The 25222-nt window shown below is 43.2% G+C and overlaps 1 protein-coding gene across 2 annotated transcripts; it reads right to left on the bottom strand.

Moving 5' to 3' along the window:
• Window positions 1-2907: 2907 nt before the first annotated feature.
• Window positions 2908-24820, bottom strand: LYZL4 (lysozyme like 4). 2 transcript variants are annotated; one of them, XM_009201101.4, is made up of 6 exons: window positions 24771-24820; window positions 15019-15254; window positions 11734-11945; window positions 11468-11620; window positions 9353-9431; window positions 2908-3159 (listed from the first exon to the last, which is right to left on the bottom strand). In XM_009201101.4, exons 3-6 carry the CDS (start codon window positions 11870-11872, stop codon window positions 3090-3092), a joined length of 441 nt encoding a protein of 146 aa, XP_009199365.2. In that variant the 5' UTR covers window positions 11873-11945; window positions 15019-15254; window positions 24771-24820; the 3' UTR covers window positions 2908-3089. The 2 variants fall into 2 exon arrangements, with proteins under 2 accessions (XP_009199365.2, XP_009199366.2); XM_009201102.4 differs by lacking the exon at window positions 24771-24820 and having other exon boundaries at window positions 15129-15231.
• Window positions 24821-25222: the final 402 nt, after the last annotated feature.

Below are 25222 nucleotides of genomic sequence, written 5' to 3'. Positions count from 1 at the left end.
TTAGCCTTAAGCCTCAACTTCACCATCTGTAGTAGGGGTATGTTTCATAACTACATTAGGAGGTTTTGCAAGGCTTGAAAATATTGTGTAAAGGTCTGTGTAATATTTATACAGTTGGCATTAATATGATAGCTGCTAGTAACAGAAGTAATAATAACAGGAGTTGTTGTTATTGAGATTTCCTAATCCAGCTTGGATCATTCTGTAAACCAGACAAGGGGATCTGCCCCCAGAACGAGTGCTCACTGTAACACCCATTATCAGTGGGCTTGGGCAACCCAAGAGAGGCTGTTCCAATCAATACACTAACATTTGCTTTGTCCTCACGCCTCACGCCCATGTTGACACAAGTGTCCATTAGAGGATGGTGAGCCGCAGCAGAAGCAATGGGCTGGAAGGAGGCGGCAGCACGCTGGATTTGGCACTCGAGGAGACAGTGTTTTCATCAATTGCAGGTTATTAATTCTAGGTTAAGGTTGGGTTGAGGTCATGTGCATTATCACTCTTGGACCCACCCTCGGAAAGAGTGTGGGGTTCCCAGCTCAATAAAAAAGTTGATCAAAGCTTCACATTGATCTCAACTGCAAGTGCCGCTGCCAGTAATTTTACTGTATGATTCATGCTGTGTGGTTGGGGAATATAGAATGCCCTCCTCTCTAGAGAGGAGGGAAAGCCACAAAAAATTGTTTGATTAACCTCAACAATCATTACTGAACTTCAGTAAAAGTTCTGTCTCTGAAATTCTAACTTACAGCCATTTCTTCATTCTGAAAGTAACCAAGATGTAGACAAAAAGAAGGGCTGAATTGATTTGGATCCTGCCTGCCTTTCAGGTAGCCACTTTTTACCTAATTTCTTCCATTTTTTTCTAAATTACAAAGAGTAACAATAAAGAGTTACATACATAATAGTTTGTCTATACAATGGAAAGCTGTGCAGTTGTTAAAAACGGTGCTAGGATCCCTGTTGTAAACTTTGAAATATTAGATCACAAAATATTGAGTGAAAAAAGCAAGATACAAAACTGTATGTTTAGTAGTAGTCCATGTCTGTAAGGGAGAAATGTGCACACACACACACACACACACGTAGGGAAGGATACACACGAAGTTTAACACTAACCATCCCTAAGTCAGGGTTCCCCACTTTAGCTACATAACAATGATGAAAACTTCTGTTTGCAGTGGGGGGATATTCTTAATTTCCTTCTTTATAACTACTTATGCTACCCAGGTTTTCTTCATTAAATATATGTTGTTGGGGTAATTTTTAAAATGTAAGCAATAAAAAGGGGCAGCCCCAAACAGGAACTTCAGCACTCCTTGTAATGGTTTTTTAAATGGCAATACCTAAAGATCTAACATGGCCAAGCTCGGTGGCTCACGCCCCTAACCCCGACACTTTGGGAGGCCGAGGCTGGTGGATCACTTGAGGTCAGGAGTTCAAGACAATCCTGGCCAACATGGTGAAACCTCGTCTTTACTAAAAATACAAAAATTAGCCGGGCGGTAAGCAGCAGCACACCTCCAATTCCAGCTACTCGAGGCTGAGTCAGAGACTTGGGTTTGAACCTTGGGGCCTGAGGTTGCAGCAGTCAGATATAACTACTGCACTCATAAATGGGAAGTATTTATATAAAGACCTGTCCCAAAGTTGTTGTTGTTGTTGTTATGCCATATGTTGTTAATTTGTTGTTGTTGTTGTTGTTGTTGTTGTTGTTGTTGTTGTTGTTGTTGTTATATAGTAGTATAGAGAGAGAGATATATATAGTAGTATATAGAAGAGAAGGGATAGTGAGAGAAGGATATATAGGGAGAAAGAGAGTAGAGAGAGAGAAAGAGAAAGAGAAGAAGAGAAAGAGAAAGAGTATATAGTGAGATAGTATAGGAGAGAGGTAGAGAGAAAGAGAAGATTCTTATGATGAGTAAGAGCAAAAGTTAAACAAAATATGGTAAGTCATACTGGAATATTCACTGGCACTAAAATTTCACTTTGAAGAATCTACAAAATTACGGGAAAGCACATGTGACTGACAGGCTCTCTCCACACCACTCTAATTCTTTTCTTCCTGTACGAGGACTGAAAGATGAGGAACTATGTTCTCCAACCCCCAGGATGGTGTGGGTCCCATAGGTGACCTGATCTGCTGAGCAGATACCTCTGCTCTCGCTGCTGCTGCTATCAGATCTCAGGCAGGTGTGTCCAGGAAGCCCAGGCTGACACCTAGGCTCCATCCCATGAAAGAAGCTGTAAGCCACTAAGCTTCTAAAATAAACCCCTTGCTAATTAAAATAGAAATAAATGTAGGGGAAAAGTGTCTTACCTTATTTGTTTGCCTTCTTTCTAAAAAGCCAGATGCAAAACTCTCTAACTACAGCATTATCATAGCATTTTTGAAAAAGAATAAAAACCCTATGCAGAAAAAAGACCAGAAGGAAATGCAACGAAAACATAACGGCAATTGTCTTTGAGTACTGAGGATTATAGGAAAAATTTTCTCCTTTTTAACATTTCTGTATTTTCCCAAATTTCTCTAGTGCAAATATGTGTTATTTATAATTTTTAGAGACTTTTTATAAGAAATGAGCAACTGTCATTTGATTCCCTTCATAGACATGCAAAGAGGATTCTGTGGTCTCTCCCTCTGTGTGTCCCAGTGTGGACATGCCTTAGCTGGAGGCCCTGCTTGTACCTGCCTCTCCTCCTCTCTTCTTTCCTCTTTGGTTCTACTGTACCTGTTCTTCCTCTTCCTGTTTAGTATTGACATTCATGGACACATCTTCTTTCTCAGATAATTGCCTTCCTTCAATTCCTCCATCCGAGATTAAATAATAATAAATCACAATAATAGTAAATAATGGTGATCATAGAGATAATCATAATCAAAGCAGAGACCTTTGGCCCAAGTTGAGTAACTAGTTTGGTTTATTCTGCATCCTGCATTCCCGGATGAAGCAAACTTTTGTCCTTTTCCACCTGGAGCTTTTAAAGTGGTGAGATCATCAACAGGACTGACTGAAGCAGCAAGCAGAAAAGTATCTTCATTCACAAGATGCAACTGGTGAGTGTTGCAGGGGCCATGCAGGTGGCTACAGCTTGCAACCATCCAGCCACCGCGCCAGGGTGTCAGAGTACTGGCAGTTCCGGGACCAGGTGGGCCTGTAGAGAGAAGTGAATAGGAGGGAGGGGCTCCTCAAAGTCAGAACTCAGGGTCTCCAGGGCTTCACAGCCCCACTCAGGCCATTTACACCTGCCTGCCCCCTTAGAGACTTTTGAGTTTGCCACCCCTGCGGTGGGCAGCATTATGAAGGCTTCTGTGCATCTCCAGTACTGTCTCCATCACATCCTGGCCTGAATACTGGTGCTTCCTCCATCCTAGTGCGCACATCAGCCCCCACCTCATTCCATAAACCCCACATGGTGAGATGAGGAGGCTGAACTGTGAACTGTGAAATTCTCCCCCAACCCTGCAACGGAAGTATCATTTGCTTCTCTGAAGTGAGCTTCAGAGAAGTTCTGTGACTTTCCAAGTCACATGATGAGTCTTTGGCAGACCCTAGGCCTGCAAATAGAACCTTTGTCCCCTGGGCCAGGGCCTCTTTCACCTTTCCATGTGCCTGCTTCACTCTTCACCTTCCAAAATTCCTTCTGACTCTTTAGCCCCACCTAAGTCAGCTGCATTGAGTTTCTCTAACCTTTTTTCCTGGTGCTTGTAATAGTGATTCCCTCATTCTGGGTCCCCGTGCCAGCACCCAGGCTTTAGGTTCTCCAGTCCCTATCTCCAGGGTGGGGAGTCACCCGGGCCAGCTTTAAGCCATTAGAAACCCTGTTTGGTCATCCCATCCCTCAGTGGGAAGGTCTCCATGGGTCTTCCAGGTCTCCATGGGTCTTCTCCCTTCCTACCTGCCCCAACCCTCCAGAGCTGACCAACTGAGCTTTGGAGAACACGTGGCTGCCTGTTAGCTTAATAAGAGCTCCCTTTACTGGGAACCTGAGCAATAAGAAGGCCTTGATCTGTCTGGCTTAGCATAGCTCCACTCAGTGCCATATACTAAAGATGGTTTTAGTTCATTAAGGCTTACTCTAGAGAATCAGCCAAGCTTCCACATTAATTGAAAACTTGGACCATATATGAAAGGTGTTTCGAACACTCCAAAGATGGTTAACATTAATAAGGGAACTTTCACTTTAAAATTACAGTCTATTAAATTAGTGATGAAAATGGGTTAATGATTAAATAGTATTGAAATCAATGACTAGCCATTTAAAAAATATAAAGCTGCATCCCTACACCTCACTTTTTATACCAAAATAAATTTCAAGAAGGCCAACATTTTAAGCATTAAAAACATAAAATCATATTCTATTTTTAATTTATTTAACCAAAATTTAACATAGGGCTTAATTTGTGTGTGTGTCAGCACTGTTGTAATACGTGGCTTACAATTTTGGAGTACAAAAGACCTTTCTAAGAAAGAGATGTCACATAAATCCAGAAGCCACAAAGGAAAAAAAACAAGGGATTTGATTTTGTGAATCTGTGAAACTCTTGTAGGATAAAAATACCATAAAATCAAAATACAGATAACAAGCCTGAAAAAATAGTTAACGCAAATAAAATGAATAAGAGTCTAATAAGCCTAATTTATAAAAGACATATAAAAGACCACATGCAGAAAAAAACCATTAACAACCCAACAGAAAAATGGACTAAGAATATAAGTAAACAGTTCACAGAAAAAGAGCCAATAAACACATGAAAACATGTTCAACTTCCTTTGTAATTTCAACATGCAAAGCAAAACAGAATGATATCACTTTACACACCTCAATTTTCCAAAACTACACAGGTTTTTAACACCTCAGACTGGTGAGCTGAGGAGAAACAGGCCCCTTCGTGCAGTGTTGATGGAGGGGCCCCTTCTCTGAATGGCAGTTTAGCAACTGGTCTCTCCAACGTTTAAATGCACCAAATAGTCTAATAAATTCCCTTCAAGGGATTTCTCTGAGGATACAACTGAAAGAACATAAAAGTTCTAAAAGCAAGATGCTTATGATAGAATTTTGAAACAGCAACAGCAGCAACAAAAATGAAACAAACTAAATTTTCATCATTAGAGAACTGGCAGATAAATTACCTGCAACATCTATACAGCAGGGCACTAGCAGCTGTTACAGCAATGACAGAGACTTTTAAGTAGTAATAATACCGATTCGTGAGCTCTATTAAAAGATTAGAAAAAGCAAGGAGCAGCTCAGTGTGGACACTGGAATTCCATGTGTGTTTTAAAATATCTGTGCATACATTTTTCTCTGATTTCTAAGAATATTAACACCGGTGACCTTGAGGAGGCTGCTAAGAGGGAAAGGGTTTATTTTCATTTTTAAAAATAATAAATAGTAAATTTAAAAATAAAAATGTTATGAATGACTTCAGGGTAGTGGCCCCAAATGTAGCCTCAATTTTTCAACAAGCACATGGGGCATCCATTATGTGTCAGGCACAGAGCTAGAGGCTGGAGATATAGAAGCAGGAAAAAAATCTCTTGTTGAATTTTTTAGGTTGGTGCAAAAGTCATCACGGTTTTTGCCATTAAGAGTAATGGCAAAAACCACCATTACTTTTAATGGCAAAAACCACGATGACTTTTGCAACAACCTAATAGTTCCAAAGTACCTTGAAGACACAGAAAAACAAAACAAAACAAAAAAAGCAACAACAAAAAGGCTCGGCCTCTGAGACAGACATAACCTTCTGGATCAGATTCTGGACAAAGTCTCTGCTGCCTTCAGGGCCCATGATTTATAGTAAGGAACACCACCTATGCTTCCACTAGTGAAATTTGTCCACCTGCAGGCCTGTCCTTTCTCCCCCCACCACCCTACACTGACTCTGCTCAGAAACCCTGAGTTAGGACTCACTGGAGTACTGGATAACTATGCTTTGGTTGCCTTCTACATAACCAGAGCATAGATCTTCTGTGTCACCCATCCCCATCTCTTTGAGTAGCCTGGTGACCTGAGGCTTGGAATAGCACAGATCCAGGATTGATCATATTGCTGTGACCACAAGTAGGTTATTCTACTTCTCTATGCCTTGGTTTTCTCATTTTGAAAATGAAGATAAGAATGCTCACTGCAGAGGGATTTGTGAGGATTCAATCATGATGTGCATATAAATGCAATCAGTTAAGAAATTGCAGCTATTATTATAGGATTTCCTCTATTGTAAGACATCTTCTATTCTAAGATTCATCAATGATTTAATAACAGCTTTGGGGGCATAATACATTGATTACAAAATAAAGCCTAGTTTCAGAAATACTAAGATCCGAAAAATTGTGCCATCTGGAACTTAGGAAATATGACATTCTTTCTAGATCTATCTGGAGATTACAATGTCCAGAATCAACCAGGCAGGTAACTCTGTCCTTATTCAAGGAAGAGTAAAGAGGATAAAGCTAACATGGGACCTATGGGGAAATATCACAAAAAGAAAAGGGGGCATCGTAATAAAATTTCTCTATTAATTTTTTTTGAGACAGAGTCTCGCTGTGTTGCCCAGGCTGGAGTACAGTGGCACAATCTCAGCTCACTGCAACCTCCGCCTCCCAGGTTCAAGCGATTCTCCTATGTCAGCCTCCCAAGTGGCTCGGATTACAGAAGCATGCCACCACGCCTGGCTAATTTTTGTATTTTTTAAGTAGAGATGGGGTTTCACCATGTTGGCTAGGCTGGTCTTGAGCTCCTGACCTCAGGTGATCCACCCACCTCAGCCTCCCAAAGTGCTGGAATTACAGACATGAGCCACCACTAGCAGCACATCATAATGAAATTTATTATGAAATAACGTACTGCAGGATCCAGAAGTAAATTTTATAGAACTGACATCCTCAATAAGATGTCACCAGATATGACCTTTGGAAAAGTCATGGGAGTTAAGAGACACTAAAAAAAGACAATAGTTTGAATTTTTAAGGCAGATGGATAAGCTAACACAGAATTGCAAAAAAGTAAATAAAATGTAATAACCAAAACTCAGCACCCATTCATTATTAAAAAAAAAAAACTTTAACAAACTAGAGATGAAAAGGAACAGAATCTGATTAAGAGTATCTCCAGATACTTAAAACATCACATGTAATGATACAATATTGAACTTCTTTACCTGTGAGACTAGAAATGAGACAAGGATGCCACCATTGTCACTTCTATTCAACAGTTACTGGAGATCCTAGCCAATGCAACAGGGCAAGAAAAAGAAAGAAAGGATATTGCAGAGCCAAATGTGAAAGATAAAACAATAAAGCTTTTAGGAAAAAAGGAGAATATCCTCAAGACCAAGGAATAGGCAGATATTTGTTAAAATAACCATAAAGGGAAAGCAATAATAAATTAGACTACATTATGACTAAGAACTTCTATTTATCAAGACACTCTGGAGAAGGTAAAAAAAAAAAAAAAAAAAAAAAAGAGCCAAGCATGGTGACATGTGCCTGTTGTCCTTGCTAGTTGGGAGGCTGAGGCAGGAGGATCACTTGAGGCCAGGAGTTCCAGGCTACAGTGAGCTATGATAACGCCACTGCACTCTAGCCAGAGTAACAGAGAAAGACCCCATTTCTTTTCTTTTTTTTTTTAGATGTCTTTTATTAAAAAAAAAAAAAAGATAAAAAGGTAACTCACAGAATGAAAGACAGTTGCAATACATATATCCAACAAAAAACTTTATCCAGAATATATAAATGTCTCCTACAAATTAATAAGAAAAAGACAGCACAATAGAAAAACTGACAAAAGATTTGAAGAGGCACTTCACCAAAGGGGATATATAAATGGCCAATAAACATTTTGAAACTTCATCAGGAAAATGCAAAGTAAAACTATAATGCAATACCACAACACAGTCATGAGAATAAACCGGAAATTACCAAGCGTCGTTGAGAAGGTGAAGCAACTGAAATGCATAATTTCTGATGGTAGTATACATTGATAAAAATCCCTTTAGAAAACTGTTTGACACAATATGCCAAATCTGAAAATACACTTATTCTATGACTAGCAATTTTATTCCTTGGTAAAAACAATAGAAATCCTTTTACATTTGCATTCACCAAAAGGTAAGTATAGACTGTCCATGGCAGCACTAAAAATGAAGAAACTACCAAATGCCCACCAATAGAGGAATAAGTAACCTGCAGTGAATCCACACAATGGAATACCATATAGCAATGAGAATGAATTGCAACCACACGCAAAAACATAAACAAATGCAACACTCGGTGAAAGAAGTCAGGCATACGCCCAAACTCTTGTAAGTTTTAGACTTTTCTAAGCAAATATCTGGCTAAAGAGGAAATTAGAGTTGCAGTCATTTTGGCAATAAATATACAACAATCAGTTAATATACCAAATATATAAAGAGCTCTTTCAAATAATATAACTTGAATTTTAAAATAGGTAAAGAGCAAAGATGAAAAAAATTACAAAACAATAGTATTATATAACAAACATGGGAGAAAATGCCCCAATGGGATATCATAAAAGACAAAAGAAGGTAAGACAAAATTGTTATTCGCTTTTTTATTTTTTATTTTTTTTGAGATTGAGTCTCACTCTTTTGCCCAGGCTGGAGTACAGTGGCGCGATCTCAGCTCACTACAACATCTGCCTCGTGGGTTCAAGCAATTCTCCTGTCTCAGCCTCCCAAGTTGCTGGGACTACAGGCATGCACCACCACACCCGGCTTTTTTTTTTTTTTGTATTTTTAGTAGAGACAAGTTTTCACCATGTTGGTCAGGCTGGTTTTGAACTCCTGATCTCAGGTGATCCAACTGCCTCCGCCTCCCAAAGTGCTAGGATTACAGGTGTGAGCCACCATGCCCAGCCAGTTATTCACCTTTAAATCGCAAAAGTTTTATGATTGGTGAAGATGCAGTAAATCTACATTTTACTAAACCCTTTAAACAAATACGGGCCTGCTGGATTTCACAACATGCATCAAGAACCTTAAAGGTATTCAAAAACCTTGTAGGAACTTATAGGAAAGAAACAATCAGAGATTATCATAATAAACACAGATTTAGTTTGAAGATGTTCATCCTAGCATTCTATAGAACCCTAAACAAGATTTGGGTGAAAAAAGTACAATTCAAGGCAATTTCTGATAATTGTTTCCTTCCCTCTGTGGCCTTGAGGTTGTGGAACTCAATGGTTTTCTGCTACTTACCTTGGTGAGTCAGAGCCTTTTAGTTTGGCACTGCAGATGCGCAACAGCCAAGATTTGGCCAAGATTCAGATTAGAGATCATGAGTGAAAGTCGTTAATACAGGCTACATAAAAATGTATGACTTACCATGCTCCCATCCCTTGTTTTCCTTTTACAATGGTCTTGGCACATTTAATTGTCTTCTCTAAATTAGGATTCAGTAAAGCTGTGGGGAAAATAAAATGGAAGATACCATGCCCCCATGTGACAGCTAAGTTAGAGTGATATCAGGGAAGGTACAGGGTGCTCACATCAGAGAGTCTTCCAATAATAAATCAATCCTTAGATTTTTATTAGACAACCCTAAGGAGGTAGCAGGATGTAGTCATCTTTTTACCAGATCTATTGATTTTTTAACTTGTAATTCTCATAAAATTTTTTCCATTAAAATATATTGATTAGGCTACAGAGAATCAGCTGATGCCCAGGATCATGACCTGTTCTAACTCTTTACTTAACCTATCTGTATCCTTGTTCCGCTTTTAGCCTCTAGGGATTTTTCTTACTTTCTTGCCAACTCAGTCTGGCACTTTAAAAGAATTGTTTTTTCTTTTCTTTGTTTACATTCTACCTAACGGGAGAGTTTCTCAGGATATACAGTCCACCATATTTTTATCACAACACACAGTACCACCTCTATTACAGACAGATAATTTTATGTGTCTCCCATTGGATTCTGGAGAGATGGAGATAAGATAGATAGATAGGTAGATAGATAGATAGATAGATAGATAGATTGATTTCTGCCTATGAAATATAAATTACAGGCCTACCATATTTCTCTTTTTGCGTTGGCTACCAGGAAGCTCTGGGTGACACTGGAGGTACCATCATTTCAATTTAAATTAAATGAATTTAATTAATTTTAAAATGTTATTAACTTACACTTTTAATGTGTATGTCTCCTCAACTAGACTGTGATTATTATAATTCACTAAGGGCCCTGCCTGGCATTTTATATACATTATTCCATTTTATGTTCACAGAAACCCTAAGTGGTTGTTAATGTCCCCACTTCACAGATGGAGGGGCTCTAGAAGTGACTTATACAAGCTCATGTCGTTCTTAATGGCAGCAGGTAGGATTCCCACCAGGTTCCCACAGAGTTCCTGTGCCTTTTCCTCCTACTTTGCAGTCCTGCCTCTCCTTGATTCAGAGAACTTTCTTACTCCTCTCTGGAGCTAAAGGTCAATCATGGGGCCCAACACAGACAGGTACTCCCCAGGCCACATGAGAAGGCTGCAGGCCTTCACTCCAACCCCTCCACTCTGTCTCCTAAAGACCCAGCTCAGAAGCCACAGGCTCTGGAATGGTTCTCACCCATCAGCGTGGAGGGAGGTTTGCTTATTAGGGAGGATGCTGGGGTGCTTAGACAGAAAGACTGCCTCAGATGTGAGGGAGACCGGGCGCAGCTGTGTAGCCTCTTGGTTTAGCCCCAACTCAGGAGTCGCACTGCTTAGGTCTCTCTCCCAGCTCTACCACCACACAGCTGTGTGGTTTGGGGCATATACTTATCCTCTCTGGGCCTCAGTTTCCCCATTTGTAGAATGGGGATAACAGTACCCACCTCATGGGTATTTAATTAGATTTATTAGATGAATTAATTAGATGAATACTTATAAATGGCTTAAAAGAGTAGCTGGCAGTTAACAAGCACTAAAATGGCAACTCTGTAAGGCCTGGCACTTTGTAGGTGCTCAATAAATGCTCATGCAATGAGTGAATCCTGGCAACCACCTCCCCTTGATCACAGGTACTTAGGACCGCCTAAGAGCAGTGGGCAAGCTCCCCTTGGCATGTCCAGCTCCTGTCTCCTCCCAGTAACCAGTTCTGCCTTTCAAAGTGGCAGCAACTGCCCCCTTAAAAAAGGGAGAGGTGGCCGAGCGTGGGTGAAATCAGGCCAGCTGGGGCCCTCTGCTCCCAACCTTCAGCCTCCTCTCAACTTCCCAACACCTTCTCTGCCCATTTCAACAGGGGTCTCCATCACTTCATCCTAGGTTAGCCTGCCTGACTCCCCACAGCCTGATCTCGCTGTGCCCTCAGCAGTGCAATGCTCAGCCTTCCAGGGACCCACGCTGGATATGACTCCTGCCACGCCCTCTTCTTTGTAAACTTTGTAAACTCTGGCCATCTGGAAGGCAGGCCTCTGACACAGCACCACAGCCTCCAGTGACCCCGCACAGAATGGAAAGAGAGACTTACTGGAACATGACATGTGGCAGCGGTTCCTGCCATGGTCACCACACCAGTCACTGCCACGAATCTGAAAGAGGCCAAAGCCAATGTAGCCATCTTGTGTGTTCTCGTAGATGGCCATGGGGTTGAACTTGCTCTCGAAGTAGGCTAGGCACACCCCTAAGATGGAACAGAAGGTGTGTGACTCTGAGGACAGCTGGAGTTGGGGATGCCTGGCCAAGGAAGGGAGGGCAAGGAGGTGAGAGGCGGGAGCACTAAGGGGGCCTACTCACAGTTCTCAAGGCTATAGCCCTCAAAATAATCCAGGCCTCCATCGTGGAGTTTCTTAGCCACTGTGCAACGCCCCAAGATGTAAGCACCACTTGGAACCACCAGGTAGCCAAGGAGGGAGAGAACCACGGATGCCTTCATCTTCTCCAGGCTCCTGGCAACTCGGGGCAACGGTGGCCAGATGAGTGAGCAGAGTCACAGGGACACTGGTCCTCTGAAGGGAAAGAAGGGCACTGTGGGGCTGGGGGTGGAGCACACTTCAGTGTCATCAGAAAAATAGGAATCTCACCTGGTCAGCCATGACACTTCTTCCCATCCTAATTCTCTGCTTCGAGTCACTGCAAATCTGGGACACCTGAAACTCCACCCCTTCTCCTCCTCTTGACCTCCTATTTTCTAAGGAAATTGCACTCTTGAGGCCCCCCTCCCAACCCCAATTCTTTCCAACCAGCAAAACCCATTGACTCCTTCTGGGTTTGTATCTCACTCGTTTCACTCTGACATTAGATACAGATGCTCAAGACCTTTCTTCCCTTTATTGTAAAAGTAGACTTTGGTGATTAAATACATCTTGGAAAACGGAAGAGAGAAATTAAAAAAAAAAAAAAAAAGCATCACGGCCCCACCACTCCAGCAGAACCACTACTGACCTGTTGAGCCATGTCCATTACCGCGTCTTATGCGTCTTATTCCCAGTTGTGTCTTTGTCCTTTACACAGTCTTGTCCCTAGATTTTCTATAAACCAAACTCCCCTGAGTTTTTCCCTTGCTGTCCATGCAATGAGACAAGCCCAGACCTGCCACATACTAGCCAGGCAACAGACAAGTCATTTAGCCTCACAGTGCTTCTGCTTCCTTGTCTTTAAAAGTGGGGTCACTTGGGAGGGGAGGGCACTCAGAGAATGGACTCTTGAGTTTAGCCTTCTCCATTTCTTTTCCATTTTAGGTGGCTGTCACCATCTAAACCCCCCGCCTCCTCACAGCAAGCTGAGTCATAGCCCAGCCTTCTCATCTCCAACCCTCCGGGCCAACTCATGCAGGTGGTGTTTTCTACCATGACTGAGAAATGTCCCCAAAGCAGGTACAAAATGTCACTTGAAGAACACTGCTAATCCCCTCTTCTTACCACAGCAAACCCACAGTTGGCTTTCCAAGTCCTGCATGATCTGGCTTTACCCCATCCACCCTTTATCAGGACCAATCTATTCAGTAAACTCGGAATTCTCATGGCGCTCCCTCTCTGGATGCCTCTGCACCTCCCCACTCCGTTCCTCTGGCACCCGCGCCCTCATGCATGGTTCTTCCCAATGCACAGGGCCCTACCATGCCTTTCCCCATTCAAATGTTGCTCCATCTTGAGGCCTTACCCCAGGTGCCAACTTCTTGGACCCTGATGGATCCAAGTTCCATTTTCCCTCTGAGCCCCTATTGCTCTCAGATTTTTTCCATGACACCCTGCAGGTGATTGTCCTGTTTTGTGCTCTATCCCATTCCTCAGACTAGAATGTCCAACTGGAAATTGGAACTCATCTTTCTCCTGGAATACCTCATAGCCCCCAGCACTCCATCATTATATATCAACTGGACAATTCATTGCACCTTCCTGTTTGTCACCATTCGCAGGTGCATGTCCTCCAGGCTGTATACACCTACACCAGGGGTTCTCAACCTTGGCACTTGGGCTGGAATATGCTTTGTTCTGGGAACATCCTGTGCATTGGAATTGTTTAGGAGTACACCTGGCCTCTAGATGCCAGTAGCTAGATGCCCTCAAGTTATGTCAGACAAAAATGTTCCTGTGGGACAAAATTGCTCCCTGTTGAGAAATGTCTAACTTGGGCAAAAGTTAGAAATAAGTATATTCATGAATTAGAAGAATTATACTTCAAACATTTGTTCAAACTCTCAAGCTGCATGATTAGTTGCAGACGTGACCAGTACACCAAATACAGTATCTAAGAGGGCCTTGCATTTAAGAGCTCAGACTTGGGAATCAGATTGCCTGGGTCCAAGTTCCAGCTTTACCCCTCAGTGGCTGAGATATCAGCGATCCCATTAGTGATCTTAGACAAATTACTCAACCTCTCGATTCCTCAGTTTCCTTCTCTGAAGCACAGATTATAACAGTACTTAATTGTGTTGATTTGAAGAGTAAGTGGATTAAATGTGCACAGCACTAGATTTTACTTGCGAACATTTTTCTTAGCTCTGGTTGCACCCCTGCCCTTGTATACTTATGTATCAACCTGTAAGTTGTGCACATGTACCCTAGAACTTAAAGTACAATAATTTTAAAAAGTGACTCTCAGTGCATGTTTCATTTGCCAACAGAGCAAACAACATTTTCTGGTAATGTCTGTCTTCCAAAGGGCAGGCCTCATCTCAACTCATAGAAGGCATACTGAGTCCTCTCCTCCCCTCTCCCGCAGAAGCCAGTTCATCAGGGTGTGCCATCTACACTTCTTCCAGAACCTATTCACCCATCATCTTCTTTTCTGCCATCTTCCTAATCCAGACCACCATCATCTCTAAGGTGGAGGTTTTCTAACTACACTCCTCTACTACATACTCCTCTCTGCTCCCCTAAACCCACTGCCCACACAGCAGTTGGAGAGGCATTTTATAAAGCATGTGTCTAGTCACATCACTAATCGCCAGTGGATTCCCCTTGCACTTTAAATAAGGTGCCAACTCCTCAGCCTGGCTGACAAGACTTTCTGATGCAGCCACTGAGCACCTCTGCAGTCTGAATTCACATCACTCTCTCCTTTGATCACCTTCACTCTGCCATAGTCACCTTGCACGTTTCTTTTCCTTGAATATGCCAATTTCATTCCCCTCAGGTCCTTTGCACCAGCCATTCCTTCTACCTGGAGCATAACTGCCCTGACCACCACATATGAGCTCGCTACCTCAAAGGAGATTTCTTGATCACTGCCCCATCAAAAAAGACGGTCTTTATTTTCTTCATACCATTAATCAATATCAGGAATTCCATTGTTCATTTATCTGTTCACTTGCTTATTTTCTCTCTCCCATACCTGAGTGTAAACACCAGGAATGCAGAAACCTGGTCTATTTTTTTTCTCTTCATTATCCCCAGAATTTAGAACAGAACCTAATACAGAGTAGGTTCTCAATGAAACTTTGTTGAATGAATGAGTGAAAACCTCCTCTTCCCAACTGAACTGTCATCAAATGAGCAATAAGTGAATTTGCTGATGAGCATCTCCTGCAGCTGGGTGTTGTCATGCCCGTTACCCTCCTGCCCGCCATATACCGCCTACCAGTCCACCAGCCCTTCCAAAAGGAGGCTTTTGGTGCCTTTCCAAGGGGAGGGGAAGAACAGCCACTGCAGCAGCTTCGACGTGTGTCACAGGGAAGTTGCTCCACCTACATTTGGTTCCCTGGATTTTTCAGATGCTACTTCATTAATCATCCACTTGTCTGCACCCAAGAGTTCTCCATGACGTGCTCTTCTAGAACCCTTTCTATGACATCAGTTGCTATGCACCAAGATATTCTGAAAAAGGGAAGGTCTGTCACCATCACATTTGTATTAGTTTTCTATTGCTGCTGAAGTACATTACCACAAATTTAGTGGCTTAAACAACACAATTTATTATCTTAAAGTTCTATAGCTCTGAAGTCAGAAATGGGTCTCACAGGGCTAAAATTAAGGTGTCAGTGGGGCCGTGCTCCTTTCCAAAGGCTTTAGAAGAAGATTCATTCCCTTGCTCATTGAGGTTGTTGGCAGAATAAAGTTTCTGCAGTTGCAGGGCTGAGTTCCCTGTTTCCTTGCTGGCTGTTGGCTAAGGGCCATTCTCAGCTGCTGAGCACTGTCTGCATTTCTTAGCTCTGTTGCCTTCCTCTATCTTCAAAGCCAGCAAAGGTGAGTCAAACCCTCTCACACTTTGAATTTCTCTTGCCTCTTCTTCTGTCATTGTATCTTTCTGACCCACTTTTCTTCCTCCCCTTCCACGTCTAAGGACTCATGATTAGATTGGTCCAGCCGGACCATCCAGGGTTATCTCTGCTTCTCAAAGTCTTTAGCCTTAAACACATCTGCAAAGTCTCTTTTGCCATTCAAACTAACATAGTCAGAGGTTCCAGGGGTTAGTGTTACTGAACAAAAGGGATTCAATGCCTTGGAAGCCAACACTATGACACTGGGTGTTTGAGAAAAGGCTTTTTATTGAAATATAAATATTTAATTTTAAATTTATTGTCAATATATTGTCGATTTCCAAGGAGACAGCAATGTCAACCTCAAATCTATCACCCTGCAATGCAGTATTTTTATTAGAAAGAGTTTAGGGAGTGGATTCTAAAATTAGTAGGTGATTTGGTGGAAGAAAGGGAAGGGCTGGAAAGTCCTGGGTCATGTGCAGTTATCTCTTCATACTATTTCATGGGTCTCCTGTACAATTTTGGGTATAAACTTTAATATAAAGTTAGAAATTTAGTCTGTGGCATCAGCAAGCTTTTTCTGCCTAGACTCTGGTCGGCCATCTTGGTTCCAGCTGATTTCAGCCAGTTATTTTATCTCATAAGGAGAGGGAGTTTCAGTATTTCAGCAAGTTGTTTCTTTTCTTACCTGCCATGCTGCAAACTCAAGAATTTCTGTTAGTCATTGGTTCCTTTAATTCTTTGGGGCATGGCTTCATTAGGACACCTTTGGGAGATCAGTATTCTGCCTGCTACAGCATTCTTCTGGGCCCCCATAGGACTGCCTTCTAGGTGGAATAGTGGGAGAAGCCCTTATTTAGGTTTTCTAGTCACCATAGGGCCATGGTCAAGGACATCCTCTCTTGGGGCCTGGGCAACTTCATCTGTGACTTGAGGGCATCAGACTAGGTTATCTTTAAGATCCTTTTCAGCTCCAAAAGGTAAGAGATATTGAGATGATTGAGGGCAAATTGGCCTTTTGAAAACACAGTAGTCTTTCTGGCTGACTCAATTAGAACTGGTAATTAGTCGATTAATTGAAAATTAATAATGTAGAGAATCACAAAAGAAAAACTAAAACCAGGCCATAAACACTGAGGCTTAAATCCATACATGCCTATTTTCTCAACAATCTTTAGTGTTGGCTCAGCTGGAGACTGGTTGGCAGAGAACCAAGGTGTTTTCACAGAAATCAGTTAATCGAGAAACATTCCATCTGCAGAAACTCCCACCTCTGAAGGCATAATAGCAGAAATGTTCCCCTCATCCACAGTGGTAGACAGTTTGCAAAAACAAAAAAAAAGGGCCACAATTTTGTACTCTTCTCTGTATCCGTGCCCCTTGGCTTTGTAACTTAGCTGCTTCCATCAAGGGCTGCCATCCGCTCCCCACCCCAGGGATTGGGTTGGCCTGTCTTGCTGTGACAGTAGATCACAGTGGAATGAGGTGGGGCTGATCCTAGGCCTCAGGAAGCCTGGTGGCCTCTGCTCACCCTGAGCTCTACCTCCACCACATGAACATGCCTGGCCTCATCTTGCAAGAGAGGAGTGGCACCAGTCACCCCTATTGCTACAGTGGATGACAGTTAACTACCACACATGCAAGATCACCCTGCGCTGGCCAGCCCCCAGCTGACCATAGATACATGAATGATGACAGCCATGATCAATCAAGTCCAGTCAAGATAAGCAGAAGTGTTCAGTTAACCCTCAGCCTAGTAAGCAATGATGAATATTTCTTGCTTTTAGCCACTGTTGTAAGTCTGGGGTGAGGAGGTTGTTACACAGCAATTGATAACGGACACATCCCCTCAGCTTCGTGCTCTCACTTTGGCCTGTGCCTCCAGGCAACCATCTGTCTGGGCCTTTAGCACATGGGCCATCTGCTCTGGAGCCTATTGACAAGCACCAACTGTTCTACGAAATCGACTGGGCAAGCTGTACTGCAATCACACAACTTCCAGCAAAGGTCTTATTCCCAGAGGGAAGGGAATTGCCCTTCTTTCCTGATATGACATTTACCTTTCCCAGAAGAATTGACCTAGGAGCCCTCATGGTGCAGGGGCCTCCCCAGGCAAAAACCCCAAGGTTTGCTGCCCTGTCATTTGCCCTGTTGAGTTACTGGGCATGACTGGATGGAATAGGCTTTGTGTTACCAATGGGGTTTAGTGCACTGGCTGTATACACTGAGCAAACTGGGCAGAATCCTCTCTTTCTTAGAACTATGGCTTATGATATTGGCCACATCCAAGCACCTGAAAATCCTTCTTAGACCCTAAAAAATGTGCTAGAAAATGTGGCAAGTGTTAGGCACATCAAAGTGAGCTCATAGCACAGTGTGGTACTTACACAGGTTAAAAAATAATCATCAGCAGCCCTCTAAGAAACACCATAAAAGAAGTTCATTCACAGTTCTGTGGGGGCAAAGAGAAGAGAGCCCACCTGCCTAGGGTGCAGCAGGTTGGGGACAACGAAGCCTGCACTGAGCAAGAGATGTGGAAATGGTGTGGAGGTTGGGCAAGGGGACCACCAGCAGGGTAGGGTGGAGTGTGCTCGAGACAGCCCCTGCTCCTCTTTGGTTGTCTCTGCCCCCTGCCCACCAGCACCCCCACCGGCCAGTGCCTTTGGAGATACTGAAAACTTTACCTCCTGGAGAACAGAGAATGGAGGCTGGCATTTGTTGAGTCTTGTTAACATGTCAGTCATAGGGCTAAGGGAATCATATGAATTAGGTCGTTTAATCCTCACAATCCTCCCAACAGTTAACTATTATTGTGATTATTATGCACATTTCATGAAGAAACAACTATGGCTTAGGAATGACTTTTCTAATCAGGGCAGATGACAGGGTTAGGGTTCCATTCCAGAAGTCATGCTCTCAGCCCCTGCTACCTGCTCTCAGGAGCCAAGGTGCTGCTCCATGTGATATTCTGGGCACGCTGCTGCTGCTTCTCTTTGTCCTTTGCTCCAGTGGATTTCTTTCTACTTATTTATCCTGAAATTTGTTGAGTTCCCTGAATCTGTCAATCAGATACGTTCATTATTTCTGAGACAGTCTCAGGCACTGTCACCTCACTACAACCTCCGTGTCTCAATGTCTCATATTTCTCATGTCTGTATCTCTGGACCGCATCCTGGATCATTTCTTCAGGTCTATCTGGCAGCTCAGGAATTCTCTCTTCAGGAATGTTAAATCCGCGGTTAAATCCATGAATTGAGTTTTCCATTTCATTAATTTGTGGGGGGTTTTCGTTTTTTGTTTTTTGGGTTTTTGTTTTGTTTGGTTTTTATTTGATACAGGGTCTCACTCTGTCACCCAGGCTGGAGTGTAGTGGTACAGTCTCGGCACACTGCAACCTCTGCCTCCTGGGCTCAAGTGATCCTCCCACCTCACCCTCCTGAGTAGCTGGAACTACAGATGTGTGCCACCATGCCTGGCCAATTTTTGTATTTTTTGTAGTGACAGGGTTTTGCCATGTTGCCCAGTCTGGTCTCAAACTCCTAGGCTCAAGCGATCCACCCACCTCAGCCTCCCAAAGTGCTGGGATGGCATGAGCCACCACACCCTGCCTTTGTTTCGTTAATTTGATTGTTCATTACTATACATTTTGTTTAGCTCTTTTTCCAATCTGCTTTTTTACTCTGGTTTTCAACCTTGCTTTATTTTCTAGGAACCATAGTAAACACACATATTTTATCCTGCGACTCATTGTTCCAATATCTGAGGTCTGCCATGGGTATGATCTTATGTTCTATTTGTTCAGTCTAGCTGGTGGCAAAGACTTATCAGAAGAAAGAAAAATTGTTTCTCTGCTGTCACTCGGCACCCAGGTTTAAGACAAGCCATCATCCTCACAGTCCCCAGGGCAGGTACTAGCTCACATTGCATGAATGTATAGTGCTTTGGAGCCCCAGGTTTATGGAGGGTCTCCAGCTGGGTTCCACCTCTCCTCCCCAAAGCATCACAAAGCTGTGCCTTCAAGTCAAAAGCCAGCTATGGTAATGCACTTACCTCTCTGGATTCCACTGTCACTGAATTTTAGGCTGGAGTGTTTTGTTTGTGTTTTTTTCTCATAAAATTTTTGTGCAGCATTTTTAGTTTTGTTCCACAGAAGGATCAATTTGGTTACCCAGCCTACCACACTATGAGACACAGATGTAGCATCTTACTACCCTGTATAAAAGAAACACCTTACAAAAATAATACCTAGCATCTCCTAAATTGGGAGTTATGGTATTTTATCACTCTGGGCTGAAAATTTTGTGTATCATCTGATGTAATCAAAATAGTAACCAGCTCAGCCTTAGGCTTTTCCATTGCAAGTAATAGGAAACCCAACACAAACTAACTAACTAACAATACAAATTATATAAGTATATATGCATGTATGTGTACATATGTATATGTATCTACATAGATATATACATATACATGTATGTGTGTATATGTGTATATATATACACACATATACATATGTGTATATATGTGTGTATATGTGTGTGTATATATATATACACATATGTATATGTGTGTATATATATGTGTGTGTATATATATACACACACACACACAAACTCAATCCAAAACAGATTTAACATGGCTGGATCCAAGAACTCAAAGTTTTGAGTAATCTCCTCCCCCTGTCTCTCTGTTTTCCCTGATGCTAGCTTTATTCTCATGCAGGTTCTTCCTGCGCCTGGGCAAACTTGAGTACCAGAGGACCCAGGATGGCACGCCCCTTCGACCGGCCAGCCTACGTCTCCTGCCCCATACCCCGCCTGCTGCACGTAATCAGCACCATGCCCTGCTTTAATTGGCCAAGTCTTTATCAATTGACATCTACTGTAACTAAAAATAATAATTCGTTAATTTGCTTGATTTGTTAACAAGTAAAAACTACAGCCCTGAAAATCTCCAATATAACTTAATGAATTCCTTCCAACCACAGTGACAAACTGAAGAATCTGATTTATACTTTCAGCTGAAAACTGAAATTGGGAACTCATTCTGTGAGGGACACAGTGGTGGATCAGGCTCCTATCTTCCAGCTTCCTCACCTGACACAGCAGAGTGCCACCCGCCTTTCTTTAAGCCACCAGATTGCCACCTGACATGAAGGGGGCTGACTATGGTTATCATGAGAAGAGAGTGAAGGATTTCTGGAAACACACTGATGACAAGACCAATGGCCACGCTCTCTGTGTAGAATGAAGGGCCATATCTCTACAGGCCTAGAACACCTATACATTTACAAAGTATCACATGACCACAATTTCTTTGGATCCTTACAACAGTGGACCTAGAGAAAAGCACAGCAGATGCTCTTAGATCCATTTGACAGATGAGGAGAGTTGGCACAAGCAGGACCACAGAGCCACAAGTCCGGGAGCTAGGCCTAGAACCCGCAGCCCAAGCCCTGTGCTTGCAGTCATTGAGTCCTTCTCCTCTGCTGATGGGCCCACTCCCTTTGCATCCCCTTGCTACCACCACACACATACACCCCCAGACCCTGGGGCCCTAGGCTTCAGATCAACAGGTACAGGTTCCAGAACTACCCAAGGTCAGGATTATCGGGGGGCAGGGGATTTCCCCGAGGCTCCCCATGTCCAGCCACACAGGCAGCTGCCTTCCTTCATACTCCTACCCTCTTTGGGGTGAGACACAGAGAAGATGAAGTAATTAGGCTACGCGTGCTGATTCCGGCACCAAGGATTAGAAGTGATCACTCAGGCCTAGCCAATCAGTGACAGAGATGGGATAAGACCCCAGCCAGTGGCAGCCCTGGGCCTTGGAGGCTGCAATCACTTGTAAAGGGAGTTGTCTCTTCCTGTCATGGCTAACTAACGATTTGTGAGCCTGGAGCTGTGATCACTTTTTCCATCATGGAGAAAGGGCCTGCCTGTATGTGAGACCAGTAGAAAGGAAAACAGCAAGAGATGGAGGATGAAGACTGACACCTGATGACATGATGTCAAACCTTTGGATCCCACAAACTAAAGCCAGAAGACTCCTTGTACTTGCCTGTTACTTGGGACAATAAATTCCCATTTTGTGTGGAAGCAGGTTTGAATGAGTTTTCTGTCACTCACAACCAAAGACCCCTGACTGATAACAGTTTTGCTCCCTCCCCAGCCTGTATGAATTACAAAGAGAGAGCTGTGCTTCACATGGAGAAATCTGGAGGACACCGTCTGACCAGGATGTCAGGTAGTGGGAGAGCCTGACCTTATGCATCCCTGATGTCATGCAGGGGGCATACAACATCACCTTGGGGCATTCTTACCAGAAACATTTAACCTGAGTAATCATGAAGAGACAAACTGCAGAACTGAATTATAAACAGGATGTTCTAAAGACTCACTGTCCACAGGACTCAGGATCTGAAGAACGGAGGGAGGTAGGAACTATACTTCACTAAGGGAAGCCAAAGTTTCATAATAGCCAAAGACAATTCATAATAAACCTTGACTGAATTCTGGATTTAATGTTTAAAACTAGCTATCAAGGACATTTGGGGAACCCCTGAGGGCATCCGAGTATGGACTATGCACTGAGTGGTGCAACTGAAATAAAACTGATATTCTTGGGTTAATTATGGTGTTGAGGTTAGGAGGGCAATTGTCCTTATTTTTGGGAGACTCAACTGAAGTGTTTAAGGGTAAAATTTTATTTGTCTGCAAACAAGTGTTTTGCCAAGGTGGCTTGGCAAAAAGGAAGTGTCTGTATATATTGAAAAGAAGAGATACGTGGAAGAGGAGTCCCAAGATGGTCAGCCAGTAAACTTGGCCAGGGGGGCAGAGAAGTGCCCATCACACCACCCTTTTAATATGAAAAATAACTGAATTTTTTTAAGGGATTAAAAAAAGAACTGGAGCTCTAAAGTCAGCCAGTCCTAGCTGTACCACCTCCTGGCTGTGCAACCCTGAGCACATGATTTGTCTTCTCCAGCTTCAACCCCTCCACTGCAAAATGGGGATGATAATGGAATCTACCTCAGAAGCTTGTTGGGGGAATTAACTGAGATAAATATATGTAAAATACTTAACATAGTGCTTGACACATATAAAATGCTCAATATATTATGTTTTAATAACAAAAATAAGAAAAAGGAGGGAAGAGGGAGAAGGAAAGGGGGAAAGGTAGAAGAAGGAGGAGAAAAAGGAGAGGGAGGAGGAGGAGGTGGTGGTAAAGGGGAAGAAGAGGGAGCAAAAGGAGGAACAGAATTTGCTTCCCCTTCCCCTCTCCAACCAGTAGCATTCGGCCACCTCATTTCATGTGACATAATTTGATTATGAAAAGAACAAGAAGAGAAGGAGGACACTGCCAGGAAAGGTGGGCCGGTTTCTTCTAGACAGGACAATCAAAATTAAGGGAAAGACTTTATCTCAAATCTCTCATGGTAAAGTGACTATGTTATGAAAGCCAAACATTTAACGAAGCCTTAAACAAAAGCTGCTTGGTGACCACCACACTGACCTCCTAACTCCAAGATTTTCTGGAAAATACCAGAGGGCAGATTACTGTCAGCTGCAGAACCACTGGCTGCTCAGCTTCCATTCTCCAGGCCTGACATCCCAGAGAAAGACATCAGTCATGAACTTCCTTTGTCCTAAGACCACCAGCAAAGCTCAGGGGACCCCTCCTCCTACAAGCAGAGAGCACTTGAATATATGGTAAGTCTGCCTTTAGCTCCAGAATGTGGAAATGCATGCCCAAGGAGGACCCCATCAGCTGTTCCTGCACAGCTTGTTTTTTTAAAAAAAGATCTTTTGTCAGCTTTAATTCAACGGTGAGATAGAGTCGGCTGGTTCAAGTCTCACGTTTCTTACAGAAGTCAGGGGCCCTGAATTGGGGCCCTGCTCAGCCACCTTTGACTTGGGGATGTGCAACCAGCCCTGAATGCTTGAGTCTCACTTGCTGTCACGGGGCTGAAGGCCTTAGCTGGACATCCCAGGAGCCTTCCCCCGACAGATGGATCTACATCTGTTCTGCAGACATCATCAGATACTGAAGTCTATAATTACATTTGTATCTGCATCTGTAACTGTACAATATCTGCAAAAAGTGCCTGGAGACAAGAAAAGATGCTGGCCGGCCTATCCTACAGACACTCAGAAACACCTGAGGTAGAAGGTCCCCTTTAAAGCAGTCTAGTTTACACGTTTCAAAATCATTTCTTGCTGTGAAGCCATTGATTTTAAAAAAAGCAATCTCACACAGAATCTTTTACTACTAGCTTATCCTCCTTGCTTCCTTTCCAAGTGGCCCAGAGGGGCGATATCAGGGCTTGAGGATGGTGTATCCTGTCCAGCTTGCTGTTCACACATGAGCAAAGCAGTCATAGGACCAGAACCAGAATCCAAAGCTTCTGGGTTCCAAAGACAGAGGGTTGGAAATAAATTTTGTTCATGCAGCCAAAGCCGCTCCTCCCTAAAAGAACCCCAAAGTTGTTTAAGCACAGGGCAGAGATTCCTTAATCTCAAAGAAGGTAGGACCTGTCCCTGGCCTATGGGTGGGTGTATGACCCAGTTCTGGCCAGTAGGATGTAAAGAGAATTGTGTTGGGGAGGGGAACGTCTGGCAATGGTTTCCTCTTCTTAAGAGAGACAAGAAAGGAGAGGGTCCCTGTTCTAGGCAACCCTGCTTCCTCTTGGAACTCAGCTGCCTGAGGCATGATGTTTAGAACTGCTGCCACCATTTTTTGACATAAGGAGTCTAAGAATGGCATTGATACCAGTTCAGAGCCTGACATCACTGAGCCCCTGAGCCAATATCAGCAGCTACCTACCTCCAGACTCTTTCTTACGCAAGAAAAGCACAGCTCTGATGTGTGAGCCCCCTTTGGCCACTATTGTTCCTTGCTACTGAAAGCATTGCTGACTGACTCTAAGGATTTGTGTAAATCTGCAACACGTTTATTTTCTAATCTAGGCATTTTTAGCTGTGGTGTTGCTTGCCTAGTTTAAAATATTCTACTGGCATCAGAAATAAAACAGCCCTGCTTCTGTGTACTCATTGAGTGCTTGTCAGAAGCAAAGCCTGTTTGCAGCCTTGAGAAAGACCAGTTAAAGGAGGGAAGTGGAGGTGTTTACCTTTATGGACGTTCTCTTTGTCACCCATGTCAAGACAAAGCCACCCTCAGCTGCCCACAATGCACTGAAATGGAGAGAGACATCAGGCTGTGCCAAGAGACATGCTGTGAGGGAGCAGGCAGGGACCCCTCGCCACCCAGAGGTTCCAGCCTGGGGGAGGCAGAAACACAGTGCCCAGTCATGAGGGGCTTATGAGCCCACATCACAAAGGGGATGAGATAAAACAGCAGGCACCACCTTGCCCCAAAGAGACCTCCATGAGGAAAGAAGGCTGAAAGGCACTAAGGAGTCAGGGTCAGGAAAAGAAGGGACATAGCCCCAGACCTATGTGACTATGGTGAGCAACTGTCCCAGTTTATCTGGACTGAGGGTTACCCAGGACTTTAAAAATGGGAATGTCTTGGTTGTGGAGCCTCTAACAGAAGTTACGTGAACACATGAGATACACCTGA

Source organism: Papio anubis, chromosome 2, assembly GCF_008728515.1.
Source record: "Papio anubis isolate 15944 chromosome 2, Panubis1.0, whole genome shotgun sequence".
NCBI lineage: Eukaryota > Metazoa > Chordata > Mammalia > Primates > Cercopithecidae > Papio > Papio anubis.
Note: the sequence above shows the minus strand (reverse complement) of the source record. Positions and strands in the feature narration are given on the sequence as shown.